The sequence below is a fragment of the Cebidichthys violaceus genome, unplaced genomic scaffold (assembly GCF_023349555.1).
Source record: "Cebidichthys violaceus isolate CVI_PGR_0920_01 unplaced genomic scaffold, fCebVio1.0.p SCAF_35, whole genome shotgun sequence".
Classification (NCBI taxonomy): Eukaryota; Metazoa; Chordata; class Actinopteri; order Perciformes; family Stichaeidae; genus Cebidichthys; species Cebidichthys violaceus.
In genome coordinates this window covers 1,546,929-1,567,062 of record NW_027176539.1, presented here as the reverse complement: position 1 = coordinate 1,567,062, position 20,134 = coordinate 1,546,929, and the positions used below count along the sequence as shown (strand labels likewise).

Genomic DNA, 20,134 nt, shown 5'->3' with positions numbered 1-20,134 from the left:
AGTCTCTCCTGGTGTTTGTGTCGGTGACCGGCTCTCTTTTGCTTTTTTGTTTTAAATCAAGTCATGTTCAGCCTCCTGATCCAAGGAGAGAGTGTTTCAACATGTTTTCTGTCAAAATGCGAGCGTGTCCGCGAGCTGCGGTGCGTCCCTCCCACACAAAGCCACAATAGACTCCGGCAGTGAACAGCCGGGGCGCTATTATAGCCCTAATCCATGCTCCTATTATACAGGCCAGAGAGAGAGAGAGAGAGAGAGAGAGAGAGAGAGAGAGAGAGCTGAAGATGAGGTCATCCCAAACAGTGCACACCCAGGGTCACTGCCTCACTATAGAGGGACGGAGATAAAGAGAGAGGGATGCAGCGGGGCACGGGGGGGAGGGGGGGGGGGGTGCAGATGCTCAGATAGGTGGAGGGGAGAGAGGCGAGGTTAGGTGGAAGGTGCACTGAAAACACACAGCGATGGTGAAGTACTTTATTTCATATGCATGTGAAACCACACTACAACAGGAGCAGGACACCTCTGATGATGTCCGTCATTCTCTTGCAATTATGTTAATTCTAATCAGGATAAACTGTAGGAAAGTAAAAATACACGCTAGTGGAATAAAACCAGTAAAGGAAAAAAAATTATAATAATTAGAATCAGTACATAAATAAACAATAAATACTGAATAAATAAGTGAATAAATAAAAAGAACAATGTATTTAACCTACACCCAAACAAAATAAATAGCTCTAATGCATGAACCCTGGCAATGACTTCATGGGACATAAGAAGGTGTCTCCACGCATTCATTTATTTATTTTTTAATGTTTGAAAATATTTTTTAATCCCTGCACCGTTCATTTTTCTGTTGCATCCGTAGCCCACAGAACCCCCGAGTCCACAGTGACCAGCTCTGTGGTTGCCGCCATGTTGCGTTAATATGGTGGTCGTCCACGTCTGGAGAACCGGACGCAACCGCACGAATCGTCTCAGAACTCGCCTCAGAGTTCAGCACACTACCAGCTCTTTGTATGTTTAAAAAAAAAAAAAAAAAAAAAAAAACGGCAAGTCACTGTCGACGGCTAAAAGTCGGCCATTTCCAACTAGCAAAAAGTTGATTTCTTTGCTAAAACACAAGAGCGACGTCCCCCACTGCTCACTTAGCACGACCAGTGCAAGATCCCCACGAAAGGTATCCTTGTACATTCTTTAATCTACGATTATTCAATTTACAAAGAATAACAAGTCTTGGTGAGCGTAAACACTTTCGGTAGGCAACTGTGAAAAATATTAGCTGGCAAACAACAACCGCATGCCGTGGATCCTTTATCCAAGTCCATACCACTCCACATCCAGCACCACTGCACTACTCAGAGCTCTGCAGCTTCAGCAGCTTATTATAAAAAATAATAAAAACAACAACACGCAACTACAGTTTTGAGCCTCCACCATATTTAGGTTTGGAGAGTACATTGCAGCGCTGTAATATTGCATATGGATAAACTCAGCGGTGTCGGGGACTATTGTTAAGTTTCAATACAAGATAAAAGCTCCTCCTTCGTCCAACGTTGCGCTCGCGGCGAGTTTTTGTGCGACCGTCGTTCACGGTGAAGTAAAAGAGCCAACTCTACCAATTAACGGTCGATCCCCGTTTAATCGCTCAAGAGTGGATTTCACAGTTGTATCGCCCCAAAACTGCCTGCAAATGTCTCTCTCTCTCTCTCTCTCTCTCTCTCTCTCTCTCTCTCTCTCTCTCTCTCTCTCTCTCACACACACACATACACATCCTTGTTTTTTTTCCTCCCCAAAGTCTGACTACTCATCATTGATTGCTCCTCGTTGGCTGGTTTCTCGTTCGTCTTGTTCTTCCCCTCCTTTCGTGGGTTTCGAGCTCAGAGGAAGTAGTCGGGGGGCGGGGAAGGTGGGTTGCCGCTGCGGGGCGGCGGGGCGGCGGCGTCGCCGTGGTTGTTGCCGAGGAGCTTCTCGTAGCGAGCCTTGTAGGCGTCTCGCTCCCTCAGCACTCGGGTCAGCTCGCACTGTAGCTGATCCAGCTGAGGAGGAGAGGAGAAGGAATGTAACACGTCTTTGTGTCTGAACATCCACATTAAAGATTTGGATTAGGATTTGGGGTGAAGCGCCTACCTGTTGCGTGAGCACGTGTTTCTCCGACTCCAGGGCGTGGCGGTGCTGGAGACGCTTGTAGCGGCAGGACTGCGCGTAGCCTCGGTTCTTTAGCGTGCGGCGCTTCTGCTTCAGGCGCACCACCTCGTCCTTGCTCACTCCCCGCAGGTGTCGGTTCAGCTCCCGCACCGACAGGCTCACCAGCTGCTCGTCGGAGAAGCGGTCGTTTGCCCCGCACTGCCGGGCAGACGGAGACAAGATGCTGCAAGTTTTAATGTCAGGTGGCAACGAACGACAAACGCTGGAAGTAGATTGATGAGTAGGATGAGTGTGAAGTGGATTCAACATAAATATATGACTGTGATGTGACTGATGGCAGTAGTGGACTCCGGCGGAGAACACGTGATGAAAGGCTCTTTAGGCTGTCCTTCCAGTGGAGACAACTGGATAAACTTCACTCTAGAGTGCCTTTCTATTAGAGAAAACGGGATAAAGTACTCTCTAGGGTACCCTTTAGTAGACAAAACGGGATATAGTGTTCTGTAGGGCGCCCTTCCACTAGCGAAAACTTGATAAGGTACCTTCTAGGGTGCCTTTTCATTAGAGAAAACATGATAAAGTGCCCTCAAGGTCGCCCTTTAGTAGAGAAAACGTGATTAAGTACCCTCAAGGTCGTCCTTTAGTAGAGAAAACGTGATAAAGTGCCCTCAAGGTCGCCCTTTAGTAGAGAAAACGTGATAAAGTGCCCTCAAGGTCGCCCTTTAGTAGAGAAAACGTGATAAAGTGCCCTCAAGGTCGCCCTTTAGTAGAGAAAACGTGATAAAATGCCCTCAAGGTCGCCCCTTTAGTAGAGAAAACGTGATAAAGTGCCCTCAAGGTCGCCCTTTAGTAGAGAAAACGTGATAAAGTGCCCTCAAGGTCGCCCTTTAGTAGAGAAAACGTGATAAAGTGCCCTCAAGGTCGCCCTTTAGTAGAGAAAACGTGATAAAGTGCCCTCAAGGTCGCCCTTTAGTAGAGAAAACGGGGTAAAGTGGGTGACCGTGGCTAAGTGGAGAGCAGGGCCGTCTTTCAATCAGAGGGTCGGCGGTTCGATCCCCGGCTCCTGCTCCGCTAGTCTCATGTCAATGTGTCCTTGAGCAAGACACTTAACCCCAAAAATGTCTCCCGTAGCTGCGTCTACGGTGTGTAGACAGATACTGAATTGTAAGTCGCTTTGGATAAAAGCGTCTGCTAAATTACCGTAATGTAATGTAATAAAGTACCCTCTTTATTACAGTGGACAAAAACGTGGGTTCCCCTCTAGCAGAGAAAACAGGATCCAGTGCTATGTTGGACTCCCTACACGCGAGAAGACTCCCACTGACTGGTGGACATGTGACGTGTTATACTGCGTGTGTGTGTGTGTGTGTGTGTCAGGGGTCACATTTCGACACCACATGTCCATAATCTGATGTCATGTAATCTGACTAAGTGTGGCTGACAGTTATCAGGATTACGCACAGCAATAATAGCAGATATTATCACGATGAGCTCCCGCTGTGCTCCACATAGAGGTCCAGACGTCCCGATGGACCACGACTGCCAACTGTATCTACCGACTCAAGACACGCTCAGCCGTCCAAACACAAACGGGTCGAGATGAACATTCATCGTGTGAATGTGAGAAGCTCTGTGCTGCAATTTTTTTAAATACAGGGACATGTCCAGAAGAACCACATAACTGTTGAAGCGACGCCTCAGATATTAATAACCATGTTCTAATGTCCTAATCTTAATCCTTCACCGCACGACCCCTCCCTCCAGCCGCTCAGCCCCCCAATGTGACGAAGCGTCGCTGTTCAATTCTTTCACCTCCAAAAAACTAAATCTCCCGCCGTCGTTTTCAACGATCGATGGATCGCGTACCTGATTCATTTGTGGGTGGTGATGATGGTGATGGTGATGGCTGCCATGCATGGGGTGGTGCGGGTGGTGATGGTGATGCTGGTGGTGATGAAGGCGCCCCTGGGGGCTGAGGGCTTGCGGGTAAGGGGCCGAGGCGGGGCCGGCGTTGGGGAGCGAGGGAGCGCCGGAGGAGAGGAAGACGAGCGGGCGGTGGCACATGTCCGCACCTTTGGGGCAGGAGATGTCGGCGCCGCTGTCGCTGCTGGAGTCTCCCAGGTTGCTGCTGGAACTCTGGGAAAGACCTGGAAACTGTAGGGAGAAAGGGGGGGGGGGCGAGATAATGAAGAGGAGGCAGCGGGGAGGAGACGCGTTAATTAACGGAGCGAAAACGACGGATGGTTTTACCTGCGAGCTGACGGCTGCAGCGGCCGAGTTCAGCAAAGCCTCCACAGCGTCCTCGCAGCCCAGGAAGCCGTTGACCTGCCCCCTCTCCCTGTCCCCTCGCTCCGGCACTCCTCCCAAGGCCCCCAGCAGCGTGGCGGGCCCCGCCACCTCGCCGCCGAACTGCTGCTGCAGCGCCGCCAGCCAGATCAGGTCCTCCAGCGAGGCCGGGGTGGGACCCTGAGGCCCGCCGTGGGACGGGCTGCCCTCCGCGTTCCCCTGAGAGCCGGAGCTGATGCCCGAGGTGAAGCTGTTGGGGATGGACAGCGGGAAGGAGATGGAGGAGGACGACGACGAGAGGGAGGAGGAGCCCGAGGGCGGCGGGTGGGCGTCGCTGAGCGTCGGCGAGGGCGGCAGCGAGTTGTACGGGCTGGAGTTCAAGCTGGAGTCCTGCGGAGGGTGGCCGGTGTACGGGGAGCTGGAGGGGTCGTGGGGGAGGCCGGATTTGGGGTACGCGCACGGGGGAGGGAGCGGGGGAGTGTCCGGTTTCACCTCAAACTTGAGGAGGTCAAAGTCGTTGAGGTACTCCATGGCGAGAGGGCTGGGGGGGAGGGAGGGCATGGGGAGGGAAGGAGAGGACATGGTGTCTGCTGCTGCTGCTGCTGCTGGGAGCTTCAACGAGGTTCTTCTGCTCTTCTGTGTGTCAGGAGGGTTGGAAGGTCCAGTCCTCTGCCTCGGTGCAGCTCATAGACCGCTGCAGTGACGGCAGGAAGTAGACTGGGTGAGTTTCCTCTGTGAGAGACTGTGCGTCCCCGTGTCCTTGTCGCTGTCTCTCTTGTCCTGAAGGAAAAAAAGACAAACGGGGGGTTTGGGATCCAGGGACAAGAGACAGGAATCGTGTTACAAGTTGTCCAGCTATAAATATACATAAAAAGTTTGAATACAGCATTTTGGGTACCGCTTTCTCATTAATGCGCTGTGAATAATGGCTTTATTAAGTGGTATTAAAGAGCTCCTGGATGGACACAATCAAAACGGCCGAAACCACTGATATCGTCTTTTTTCTTCTTCGTCTTCGTCAAAACCTGCCACCTACATTACCCACAATGCAACGTAACCCCAGACAGTTCAGTTCAGAGATTTGAGTGTCTTATGCTAGTAGCAGCTAATGCATGCGACGTGTTTAATTCCCCTTTAATCATTCACTAATGCTTTATGGATCCAAGCCATGAAGAACAACAACTTTCTGGTTGCCAGGTTGTGGTAAATCCTCCTCTAGCTACTTGCTTTGCCCTTTATGGTGGATTCTCTTAAATCCACCATAAAGCCCCTTTAAATCACAATATATACATAAAATGCATAACTTAAGCATGCAAGATTTTGAATTGATCGATGCAATTTGCTGGTTCGTTTTAAGTCGGTCGTCTCTTTTGTGTGAATTAAAGAAAAAATATGTTTTTATGTTGTTTTGAACCTTTTATTGTTCTGTTGTTTAAATCTGTTCTCTGTGTGTTTATGTGGTGAAAGAGATCCAAAGTCTCAATGGGATTATCCTGGTTAAATAACAACATATTAACGTTAATTCATTACAGTGAGTTAGTGTATTACGTCCCGATGATGAATTAAAGAGCTATAGCTAAAAGGAAATGTCTTATAACTGATCTATGAAGTAAATGATTTATTTACTTTCTGCCTTATCAGAAAGTGGTAGCCATTTTTTTTTTTTAATTTACAACATTTGTTTAATAAGATCATCTCACGTTTTATGGATTATTATACAAAATAAACCTCAAAATCAAAACCAGTCCAACGTCTCACAGCTCAGGTTCAAACACGACGGTGCGATAAAAATGCGTCGACAAAAAGTTTATCCTGACTTTGCTCAGCGTGAAGTTAGTGTGTTATATTAAGACACTAATCTGCCCACACACACACACACACACACACACACACACACACACAGTTAAAGGGCCGTAAACTCTTGCACACTCACTAACACGTGCACAAGTTTGTGACGCTTACGGACAAACGTTTCATAGTTTGTTCGACAAGAAACAAGAATCGTTACAATGAATCTAATAATAATGAATCTCAAGTGTTTGAATTCATGTCCATGTAGAAATGATTGCAGGTTATTGCACACACACACACACACACACACACACACACACACACACACACACACACACAGAGATATAACAATATTTCTAGAGAGATCTGCCTACCGGACTCATAACCGACCGAAGCGCAAGAATTTCAGAAGGACTGCAATTATGTTTTAACAGAAAAGATCCACGAAGTCTCAAGAGACCAAATCCAATTATCAGCAGGTCCAGGTCTTTAATCCAGAGCCCGGGACGCTCTCCAACAAGAACAGAAAGAAAGAAGCTGGTGTTGAGTGAGACATGAACAACTTCTGCTCCGCATTGGACTGAAAAGTTCAAATGAAAAATGACAGTTTTAACGAAACGTTCAGCGAAGCCAGGAGACAAAAGTCATCCTTCAGACCGTCGGTTAAAAAGTTCAGCGCTTCACCGCCGGCAGGCCGTCACATGTCACAGTTATCAGCGGCAGAAAATGAACGTCTCATTAAAAAGTCCAGCTCGGCCCGCGTGGCTCCCGGGCCGCTCGGCTCATTAGTTTCGCCCCCCGTGGCTCAAAATGGACCGTAAAAGAAAGCGAACAGGGACGGGGCTCCAGTGGAGGCCTCGATACGGCTTTGGACTGGAGTCACAGCCCCCCCCCCCCCCCCCCACACACACACACACACACACACACACAAGAAATGCCAAAAAAACTCACAGCAACACACACGAGAGAGCGAGAGAGAGAGAGAGAGAGAGAGAGAGAGAGAGAGAGAGAGAGAGAATATGACAGAAGATAAAGTTGTGGGTGAGAGTGGAGAGGTTCTTACCGTCGGTCATAGAGGTGAAGGATGGTTTGGTGCTCTCTTCGACATCCCCACCACCACACACACACACACACACAAATAATCAACTGACCGGGTTGACTGACACGTTTGGAATGGAGACGCAGAGGAAACAGAGTGTGTGTTGGTGTGTGTGTGTGTGTGTGTGTGTGTGTGTGTGTATAGCACAGCACTCTGTCACTGAGTGCCACTGCCCCCTTTCTTTCTTTCCCCTCTGCTGCAAATCCCTGTTTGCAACAATCCCCTCTCTCTCTCTCTCTCTCTCTCTCTCTCTCTCTCTGTGTCTCTCTGTGTGTCTCTCTCTCTCTCTCTCTCTCTGTCTCTCTCTCTCTCTGTCTCTCTGTGTCTCTCTGTCTCTCTCTCTCTGTCTCTCTCTCTCTCTCTCTCTCTCTCTCTCTCTGTCTGTCTTTCTGTCTGTCTCTCTCTCTCTCTCTCTCTCTCTCTCTCTCTCTCTCTCTCTCTCCCTCATATCCCTCTCTCATGGTTCACAGGCATGTTCACACTCTCTGGTAATGTCTCTCTCTCTCTCTTCTTTTGTTTGTTTAAATCTCTCGTTCTGTCTGTCTTTCTTTCTTTCTGTGTCTCTATTCTCATTTAATTCTGTTTCCTCGTCTCTCTCTCTTTTCTCTCAAAGCAACACTCTTTATTAGCATGAGTGTAACAAAGAATATACAGTAGATACATATATATATATATATACATATATATATATATATGTATATATATATATATATTTACATATATATATATGTGTATGTATATGTATATATATTTACATCACTATTTGTGTCCCGTCTATGCTGAGAAAGGTAGAAATATTGCACACTTGTTGTGCCAAGTTTCACACACACACACACACACACACACACACACACACACACACACACACACACACGTTTGTTTGGTAAACTGGCCTGCAGAGCTCCATAACAGCAGCAATGCAGGAAGATAGAGCATATATATAGCCTATATTATATATATATTAGCCTCACAGGGCAAACATGAGACACTATTTCAATACGGTGGAAATCGTAGAAACGACACGTTTGAAGCCGGAGATAAAATCAGAGCGTGATGAGTCCCAGTGGAGACAGCCGAGCGTCTGCACACGCTTTATTATAGAGTTATTATCAAAACAAACTCACATCCCCACTGTTGTTCCTTCATCACCATCATCATCATCATCACACTGCAGTGATCCAATCCCTCGTACAAACTACTCACTAGAGCAGCAAATGTGGATTCATCCGCCGCTGAAAGTAGTCCCCAACAGAGGCTCCACTTCCTCCTGTTTGTTGAGGAAAACTGCAGAACTTTAAAAAACTTGAAATCATATATTTCTCTCTCTCTCTCTCTCTCTCTCTCTCTCTCTCTCCTGGATTGAGTTTATATCTAGATGTAACTAAATACATTTACTCTACTTACTGTTTCAGTACATCTGTGAGGTGCTTTTACTATTATAACTTGATCTTCTCTACTGTATATGATGAGCATTTTAAATATAATACTCGACCATTAAACCAATCAAATTACTAATGATATTTTGAATGCAGGATATTTAACATAATATTTCTGCTTTTACTTAAAGCTACTAGAGGAACTTCCATGTTGTGTTGATTCTGTCGCCCCCTGTGGACTACAGCGGTAGTGTCTCTGAGTCCCTTTAGAAAACCTCTCGTTCTACTGCAGCAGGGTCTGACAGTCTGACCCACGCTCAGTCCTGGTTCTGGTTCTGTCGTGACTCCCTTCCCTCCAGTACGACCCCGGGTCTCCGGCAGCGCGGCGTCTCTAATGTAGATAACTGTGTTTAATTATTCATCATTTTCAGTGCTCTGGTTGTGCAGAAGTCTAGAGACACTTTTTTTTGGGGGGGTTTCTCTAATAAACCAGCAGTTTGCTGTCATACGTGCACATGTCCCGGAAACAGCTGACGTCCTTTAAAGCAGGAACACAAAATCACTGTATTTATTCTCATCTATCTGGGATGAAATATCAATCAAAAGTGACAACATCGTTGTATCTATAACTTCAGAATGCATCAGTAAACAGCAGTCTATATAACTGCTTTTAGCTAAATTCCCCAACGTTGTGAAGGACAAAAAAACAGCCAAACAGTGCAGCTGTCGAAAAGATTTCGATATTTCCACCAAAGCGGTTTGTTTTTGTTCTCACAGATCAGCCCCCCCCCCCCCCCCCCGCCCGTCTCTGCACCGTCTCTTGCCGTTAGGCTCAAAAACTGTGAATTAACTTGCAGACGAGCAGAGAAACGCACAGCAAGCGATTCTCCATGCTCCTTAAAAGCTAAACTTGTTAATCCGGAGTCTCTCTGTGTCTTAATAGCGTCTCGTTGAGGAATCAGTGAGTTAATATCGCTGACACAAATCTGATTTGGACGGTAAACAAAAAAAAAAACCTTTTTCAGGCAAACAGACACGCTGACTCGTGGAAACAGGATTTTACTCCGCTTTAAAAAAAATGAGGATCTATGACGAGCAGAGAATGTATGAAAGCATGAGGAAAATATGACGCCTATTATTGGGGTTTCTACTCCCTTCTTTCAGTTGCCCCTGCGCTCTTGTTTTAACCTCTCTATCTGTCCATCGTTTGTGTTTCCGGGGGAAGCTTAGCTGCTAAACCAACAGGGCCTCCCATGAGGGTGAGGGACAAAGAGAGGGGAGAGACACAGAGGAACTTACCTCATGCTTCATGCCAAACGCACCACCGGCCCTCCTGCGTCTGCAGCCGCGCACACACACACACACACACACACACACACACACACACACACACACACACACACACACACACATTTGTCCATCCTCAGCCCCTTGGATGCTTCTCAGTGCGCCTCACGTTCAGGTGGGACGACGTTCTACCGTTCCAAGCTCTGCTGCAGCCTCATTTTCCAGAGGCGTATTTAAGTAATTATCCCGTTAGGATCCCACACTGTGATTACCGTAGTGGTGCAGAGGTTGTATTCTGATTGCAGCTTGTGTATTTCCTTTATTTTTTTTATTTAACTTTACAAGCATTCCCACAAATGCCCTGTGCTCGTGTTTCTGGAGGCACTTTTGTGCCTTGGGGGCGGTGGTTGTTGATGGGATTTTAAATTTTAAAGGGCTAGTTTAGCATTTTGGGAAATATGTGTAGATAGGAAGTTACTGCGCCCAGCAACGAAAAATATACACATTGACTATGTTTGCATGCTACTAAGCTTCTTCTAGTAAAAACTGAATAACCCACTAATAGTCCTGTTTGTTTCAGCCGTAGATATAACAATTAAAATGAAGGAGATTTTTCTCTGTTTTTCACCACTGGTGGTCTCTCGTTTCTTCTACCGCCATGAAAAAGTCGGCGTTTCGATATTTTTACACCAAATTCAAAAACCCGTTGCTGTTCAACTCTTTATAGCTCTTTATAATATTTTTTAAATGTCTGTTCCTCCTTCCTACCAGACATTCCTGCTATATTTGGAATAAGTCCTAATTCGTAAAATCCAAATGGACTCTGCTGTTTTACGTCACCGCTCGTAATTCAAAAGTTTAAAAAAATTTGCTTAAAATTCGCTTCACAATTGAATGAAAACACGACGATGTGAGAATGGTTAGTTTTATGAAGTAGTAGTTTTGCTTCTAGGTGTCATGTCGTCACAGGGAACCAGCGGAGACTCCAGGAGGTTAATGTCCCCCGTCCAAGAAATAGTCCATCGTGATGTTTATGAACCAGAACCTCTAAAGCTCGCTATTTACCCCCTGCTTCCTGTCTTCATGCTAAGCTAAGCTAACCAGAGCGGTATCACTCTTCTCACCTGACTTTCTCTGCAGGAATATATTCATATGGCGGTGGAGAGATATAAGTGACCTGTGAGTTATCCAGAGTGGCCAGGTCATCACATCCTCCTCACGTCACAGCAGAAAACTTCAAAGGCAGATATCTCAAGACCGAAAACTGATAAAACCTCAACTATCTTTGGGTGAATTTGATCCTTGAAGCTGGAGCATCTCCCATCATTAGCCCAAAACACCCGCCAGCGTGAAGCCCACCCCTCCGTCACCTTGTAAACCCCGGTTTCACATCCTCCGGCTTTTAGGCTCTAAGGGCAACGTGGGGTCACGAAACGGGAGAAGCTCAGGAGGACGCCGAAGCAGATTTTGAGGGACAGGGACAGAGGGAGTGAGAGAGTGACAGAGTTGAGGACGGGCCTGGACTGTTTGGACAGATGGTGTGAGGTGGAGGCCTCTAGTTGTCCCACTGCCTCGGCCTTATCCCACAGATACATGTCCTAATCCCCACTAACTCTGCTGCAAGCAACAGGATTACGCGTCTCACCTCAAGACCCCCTCCCTAACTCCCCCTCCCTCCCTCCCCTCCCTAACTCCCCCTCCCTCCCTCGCTCTGAGGATCCGTCTCCTTCACTCTCTACACTTCACGGCAAATATTGACGAACAATGACGAATAAACTGCACGAAAATGCAAAATTCACGCCCGCGAATATACAAAACGTGTAGGGCTTTTATTGTGAAAGGTACGAACGGAAGCAGTGAATCTGGTCTGGTTGTCGAGGTTGAAAGGAGTAATAAAGTTTGCCGTCTTGGTTCGGACTTGATTTGCTTTTAAGTCAAATTTGTGCTCCGTGTGAAAGTATTTATGACAAAAACAACTGTTATATATATATATATATATATATATATATATATATATATATATATATATATATAATATAACTCTAGCCATCCAGTTTGGGTTTTGAGATATCTGTCTGTTAGAGTTCTGCGTCGACAGCAATTTATCGGATCCCTCACACGACAGCTGGATTTTGTCTCGATCGGCTCAGCTGAGTTAAGTGTTTCCTATTTTATTTTGAAATACTCACCTTGTCTCTCGATTCACGAGCTTAACTTCCTGCCCTTGTGTGTTTCCTGCCTGTTTACTCACCTATCCCCCCCTCATTAGTTTCACCTGTCCCTCATTTCCCTTCCTCCCCAGAGTCTTTGAGCTCCTCTTCTCTGTTTCCAGTTCCTCTTAGCTTCTCATAGTTTAGCGTTCCACCTTTTCCTCCTTTATTCCCAGTGCTGTAGACCTCATGTCTAGTGTTGTTTACACCTTGCTTCAGTGCATTTCGACTCCACCTTTGTGTTTTGGGATAATTTTGCCTACTCTGGACTGATCGCCTGTGTACCAAACCCCTGCTTACAAGTAAGACCTTTTATTCTATCGTGTCTGTTGGTACTAGTGTGACCCTGATAGAAAAAGTGTTGTTAAAGCTGCATTCTCTCTAGTGTCCACCAGGGGGCGACTCCTCTGGTTGTATAGAAGTCTAGTCTAAAATGACTCTACTTCTCTCTTGATTTATTCCCTCAGTAAACATTGTAAACATGAGTTTATGGTCTCAATCTCTAGTTTACAGTCTTCTTCAATACAGCATGATGTTCATTTAGTACATTATGGTCCATTTAGAGTCAAACAGACCATAAAGCAGGGGACGATTTAGGGGCGGGGCTACACAGTGATTGACAGGTCTCTACTAGAGACGTATACGGTGTCTCTACGTCACTCCTCCTCAGTCCAGATATGGTCACTTCCTGTTCACTGGTTGCCAAAAAACCCCAATATGGCAACTGCTCGAGGCTTCAAAATCACCATGACTACGTCCCCGTCTTATATAACCCTTTACCAAGAACAGATACAAACAGACGTCATAGTAGTTATCATTTCACACAGCAGACATTTTGTCTTCTTCGAATCCAGCCGTCATTCATTTCTGTCATATTTGGGCAAAATGTCTTCTGTGAAACGAGGCCTCAACCTCCCGTATGCCGACGGTACACAGTACACTCCCCTAATTGATTTTAAGAAGTAGTTTATGAAGTAGACGGCCATGCTGTGATGTTTTCATACGTCCAGACACATTCTGTTACATCGTCTTCATCTCCGAAGTAAAGCATTTGTTTGTCACCTACCTTCCGTCCCGTCCCCCCCCCGTCCCCCCCCTTCTCCCGGCTGCTTCTAATCTCAGTGTTTTCGGAGCATCTAATCCGTCACTTCGACTGCTAAGCTTCAAGCGGCCCGTTGAAGGCTGGCGTTGAGCTCGTGCGGCTACGAGGTTCCGCCTTTCATACCTCTTAAACTGTTCGCTGTCTTCCATCGATTTTTTTTTCCGCGGCGGTCCATCTGTGGCGTTTGTGTCTGTGTGCGTTGGGTTTGTTTACTCGCGTGGTCTCGTTGTGAGTGGACTAATCAGGCTAGTCACAGGATTAGCGCTGATTCTCCCCCAGAAACTAGTGTCAGATTAACAGATACCCGTGCGTTCATAAACCATCTGTAATGTAGACATAAGCTGTCCGTACCCCTGCTATTACCTCAACTGTCTATCCCCACCTCAGATCAATGGACACTTAATCGGGATCATATCGCTGCCATTTGGCAGGTCTGCGCCTGCTGCTGGAGCTTCATCCGGTCATTTAGGTGTTTAATCCTGAAGTTTGCCACTAAACGGATCACGGTGGCGTTTGGAAAAATGCTAAATGTACGTTTCTGCAAACCACATAACACGTTTGGTGAATACTTTTTCATATCATCTTCATATCACGCTTGCTGAAACGTACGATGACACGTGGTCAACGTTATGAAACGATCGGTTAGGTTTGAGCAACAGAAACGTCTTACGGTTACGGCTAATGTTAACATAATAATAATAACAACGTAACTGTGTCACGTAACTACTGTACATAAACAACTGCCTTAACAACATTGCAAAAAACCAGGCAGCAACCTCTGTTAAGCCAAGCGTCTTTAAAAGCTGCATTCTCTCTAGTGTCCAGCAGGGGGCGACTCCTCTGGTTGTGTAGAAGTCTAGTCTAAAATGACTCTACTTCTCTCTTGATTTATTCCCTCAGTAAACATTGTAAACATGAGTTTATGGTCTCAATCTCTAGTTTACAGTCTTCTTCAATACAGCATGATGTTCATTTAGTACATTATGGAACATTTAGAGTCAAACACACCATAAAGCAGGGGATGATTTAGGGGGGCGGGGCTACACGCTGATTGACAGGTCGCTGTGAATCGCAATAAAAAACTATACGTTGCTCTTGGTGAATTTCCATTATCGTGATCATGTATATCGCCACAAGGGTCTTGAAAAAGACTCGGCCACACCCTCGTTATGGCTCATATGGACCTTATATCTATGCATGGACACTTGAAATGACCATATTTAAGATTGTTTTTTAACAAAAGATGTGTGTCCCATGCAAGACAAATATTTGTTTCTTGATAAAATGTAAGGTAAAGTGATTGCTGTATGCGTCGGTGCCTTTTTAAGATTCTGAAGTGATGATGATCGGGATAATGTCGCCGTTATTTTGGCTATAATCGACACATGAAATGTTGCCTGGAGACTGGGCTGAAACATGCTACGCATCGTGACTGAAGTCGTCGCCGTTGTCGGTTCACACGCTGCCGCTTCACCGTTTGTCATGTTTGTTTTGTCGTCACACTGATGAAATTTCACTCGCAGCATATTTGGGACGTAGCCATGAATACATCTTCATTTGCCGTCAGAAATGACAAAACGCTCATAAATCATCAGCGACCCGCGACCGTCTTTTCTCTTGGTGTAATTCATGTTCAGCAACAGTAAAATGAGAATCTAAAGAGGCGGCTTACAGATGTCCAAACCCGCTGAACAATACCACCAAACAGGAATTAGACGCCTTTTAATCTTAAATACAGAACAAAAACACGGCGGTGAGCAGAGATGGAAATCAGGGGGTGGCAGCAGACAGAGAGGTGAGGGAGGATGAGGAGGAGGAAGAGAGGGATGAAGGGATTAAGGTGGTCGATACGTTGGCTCCCCTCCCAGACCGAGAGATGACATGAAGTCTGTTCATTCATCGGCCCTCTGCAGCCCTCCCTCTGTCCTCGCGCCGGTTCTCCTCTCCTCCGCCGTCCTCCTGCAGGATCGCCACGATTTAACGAGGAGGAAACCTGAGATAAAAAAATCCATCCGACTACAGGAGCGATGGAGTTCAGCGAGAGGAGGCGTAGCATCGAGGCTGTAGCTCCTCCGCAGAGCACCTGCAGTTGTGTTCAGTTGTTAGCATGACTAACGGTGCAGCGTTTTAGATTCAGTCATTATTCTGTCAAATATAAACGTGTGTGTGTGTGTGTGTGTGTGTGTGTGTGTGTGGCATTCACGATTGCTACCATTTCATGTGGAACATACAAAACAATTCACATGCAGTGTCCCTTTAAACAATTCTTCTTACTGTGTTGCTGTTATATAAGATTGTATAGTTGTAATTCATTGTTATACGTGTTCATAAAATGAGCCTGAATTTGCATATCTCATTAGTCGTTTTTTGGGAAAACAAGAAAAGTTTCTAACGCAAGACAATAAGTGAAATCCGGTGTTAGTAGATCACTTCACCTACTGATACATATGATACTTAATGAAGTATTACAGCAGAAATATAAATACTGGAATCGTACCATGTAAATGCAGGAGGGCCCACCGCCTTCTGACAGTGATAATGACGTCATCCTGATAGGCTGCCTGTTGATCATAACGGCCTCACATCTGGTTCTGGTTCTGGCCATGAGGAGACTGGTTCTGGTTCTGTTTGAGGCCTGAGGCAGCCGTCTCTCTCACATTATGGAGACGGTGTTGTAATAATTAATAATTACATTTAATTGTGCTGCTTCTTATCTGCCTGCGTGACTCATTCCAGTGTATATGATGTATATGATGTACATGATGTATATGATGTATATGATGTACATGATGTACATGATGTACATGATGTATATGATGTACATGATGTACATGATGTACATGATGTACATGATGTATATGATGTACATGATGTACATGATGTACATGATGTATATGATGTACATGATGTACATGATGTACATGATGTATATGATGTACATGATGTATATGATGTACATGATGTATATGATGTATATGATGTACATGATGTACATGATGTATATGATGTACATGATGTATATGATGTACATGATGTACATGATATATATGATGTACATGATGTACATGATGTATATGATGTATATGATGTATATGATCCAGTAGGCTCTCACACATATAAATAAATATTACTGATAATGTTGATAAGTAAGTTCAGCAAACGCATAATAATAATAATAATAATAAAAGTAATTATCATAAAATAATAACAAGGCAAAATAATAAATGTAAATAAATAATAGTAAATAATAATGTTAATTATAAGGTAAAATAAATTATTGTGAAAATAATACTTGTATAATAATGATAAATATATAAATAAACAGTAATGATAATGTTGATAAGTAAGTTCATACAACACATAATAATAATAATAATAATAATAAAAGTAATTATTATAAAATAAATAATAATTATAATAAGGCAAAAATAAAAAAAATATTATTATTATTAATAAGAATATTAATATGAATAAAGAAAATAATTTGTAAATAATGTTAATTATAAGGTAAAATAAATAATTTTGAAAATAATACTTTATTATAATAATACTTGTATAACAACAACAATAATACAAATAAGGATATGAATAGGATAAAATTCTTGTACTGTAGAAGGCCCGTCTAGTAGCTTTACTGTGTGTGGAAGTAAACGGTTTTATTCTGTGTTTTCCTAACAACAGAAGTGGACCTCAGGACCTCTTCTCTCTCACGGAGGAACCTCCTTCGAGCCGGAAGGAAGAGGAGAGGACCTGTGCTCCGTGAGTTGTTGTGTGAACACACTCACGCACACGCGGCTGTGGACTGCCTGCATCCTTTTTTTATTTTCACGCATCCTTCTCCTTCTACCCACACATGTTCTCTCTCTCTCTCTCTCTCTCTCTCTCTCTCTCTCTCTCTCCTCTCTCTCTCTCTCGGCCTTTTATGCGATCATGTTGCCTGGTAACTGCAGCAGAGCGATGAGGGGGGTAGGATGTGTTCCGGTGCCTCCTGCGTGATGCGATGTTGTATTTCACATCAGCTGGAAAAGAATAAGACACAAACGACAGTCGAAGGAAACTTACTGTCGAACATTTCAGTTCAGGTTTCGGGGCGAGAGGACGCAGAAGAAATTCTCCTTTTTGTCCACTTTTTGATGTCAGGGACAAGAAAAATGTTTTTGCTGAAAATAATGATCATCTTTAATTCTTTTTAAGACTATTTATTGGGTTGAAAAGTATTTATCAAGAAAAAACCTTCCTTGAAAGGTGTAATTCTTAAAGAAAGAAAGAAATAGAAATTCAATTATTTATACTTTTCTCTGTTAAAACGTAAAATTTCACGGCACAATCCGTCTATTTGAAGTTCTCAAAGCTCCACTTTCTGCAGCTTCTTTTTTTTTATTATTGAGAACTCATCAATATCAGTGGGCACATTCATTTTGGGGAATGTGATTACATGAGAGGACTCACCACTGTGGATTCCACATTACTCAAGGTAGAGTGGGAGTAAGTAGTTCAAACCAACACCAGGGTTATATTTCACCGTACTGTTATGAAGCCAATACGCTGCCTGTGATCTCACCGTACATCAGGATCTGAGATGTTAAATTGCTTCACACACTGAGCTGAGAGACAGGATATTAAATCATCTTCTGTCTGGAAAACTTTAGTGATTAATTAACAAGGAAACCGAGGCTGAATGATTGAATGGATCAATTAAAGTTCACACGTAGAGTATCTCCCTCATTTCAGCAGCCATGACATCTGGGGAAGAGAGAAGACAGTTTACAACAGTTTACGACATTTTACAACATTTTACAACAGTTTACGACAGTTTACAACAGTTTACAACATTTTACGACAGTTTACAACAGTTTACAACAGTCTACAACAGTTTACAACAGGGACAAATATATATGTGTTATGTTTTGTGAACGCGGCAATTTACGGAAGACCATTTCATCGAGTAAAATAAAATTGATTGTCATTATTGAGATACTAACTCATTATTGATATACTAAGTCATTATTTTGAGATACTAACTCATTATTGATATACTAAGTCATTATTTTGAGATACTAAGTCATTATTTTGAGATGCTAAATCTTTATTCTGAGATACTAACTCATTATTGAGATACTAAGTCATTATTGAGATACTAAGTCATTATGTTGACATACTAAGTCATTATTCTGAGATACTAAGTCATTATTGAGATACTAAGTCATTATTATGAGATACTAAGTCATTATTCTGAGATACTAAGTCATTATTGAGATACTAAGTCATTATTATGAGATACTAAGTCATTATTGAGATACTAAGTCATTATTGAGATGCTAAGTCTTTATTCTGAGATACTAAGTCATTATTATGAGATACTAAGTCATTATTGAGATACTAAGTCATTATTATGAGATACTAAGTCATTGTTATGAGATACTAAGTCATTTTTATGAGATACTAAGTCATTATTATGAGATACTAAGTCATTATTGAGATGCTAAGTCATTATGAGATACTAAGTCATTATTGAGATACTAAGTCATTATTGAGATACTAAGTCATTATTATGAGATACTAAGTCATTATTGAGATACTAAGTCATTATTGAGATACTAAGTCATTATTGAGATACTAAGTCATTATTATGAGATACTAAGTCATTATTGAGATACTAAGTCATTATTGAGATACTAAGTCATTATTCTGAGATACTAAGTCATTATTGAGATACTAAGTCATTATTGAGATACTAAGTCATTATTGAGATGCTAAGTCTTTATTCTGAGATACTAAGTCATTATTATGAGATACTAAGTCATTATTTTGAGATACTAACTCATTATGAGATACTAAGTCATTATTTTGCGATACTCACTCAGTACTAGGAGTACATTTTGAGTAGAAGTTCTCGTCATAATGACTTACAGGATTTCTTTCCCCTCACATTGCCATATACATTCTTCTGTCATCTTTCAGAAGCTGCTTACCATTTCCTCAGAGGCTGTTTGCTCGTTAAAAACACTGACTTGGTAAAAAAAGAAAGAAGTAAATCTAGATTTGAAGAAAGTGTAAAGGTTTCCTCACTCTGCAGTGACTCCTCTCTGACTCATTATATTACAGCTTCTTAGGGAGGGAAAGGTCACGGCACAGTTGCTAATGACAACCTGCGAGACAGAAATCATTAGTGTGTGTGTGGGGGGGGTCTGTGTGTGTGTCTGTGTGTGTGTGTGTGTTGGTGTGTGTGTGTGTCTCCTGCTCATTCGTAGTCATCAGTCGCCCCCTGCTGTTTCTCACATTCTTTGACTTCTGAATATATGAGGTTGCCATGCCAACCGGTGAGGTGCATTTCTGAAGCGAGAAAGTAAATTCAGCATCAACACTGATCACCAGTCAGCTGTTAGCCTTCATTCGTTTAATGTTCAGGGCGGTAGTGAACCAATTACACATTAATTAGTAATAATTATGGACAGGTGGTGGAGTACAATCAGGGAAAAATACTTAAGTAATAAAATTATTAATATATCCACTGTGACTGTTGTACTATTGTATATTACTCATGCACTAATTCATTATTATTAATAACTAACTAATAATGATTTGAATCATCGTTTAATCTGCTGGTTATTCCCCCAGAGTGAAAACTTCACAATGTTTGTTTTACTCAACATTCTATTACATTAAAATAATTAAAAGGAAAATCAGCAAATCATCACATTTGATAAGTTGGATCTCACGGTCGAACTCTTCACATGTTTTCTCTGCAGAAATCTTAATCAGTAAATTAACAAGTAACTAAAGCCGTCAGATAAATGTTTAAAATAAATATTCATCATTTAACTTAAATAATACCCTG

General features: G+C 43.3%; 1 protein-coding gene across 1 annotated transcript; it reads right to left on the bottom strand.

The window, feature by feature from the left end:
* Positions 1-1,877: 1,877 nt before the first annotated feature.
* nrl (neural retina leucine zipper) lies at positions 1,878-5,013 on the bottom strand. The gene is made up of 4 exons (XM_068725449.1): positions 4,396-5,013; positions 4,012-4,299; positions 2,128-2,343; positions 1,878-2,036 (listed from the first exon to the last, which is right to left on the bottom strand). Exons 1-4 carry the CDS (start codon positions 5,011-5,013, stop codon positions 1,878-1,880), a joined length of 1,281 nt encoding a protein of 426 aa, XP_068581550.1.
* Between the last annotated feature and the right edge of the window lie 15,121 nt (positions 5,014-20,134).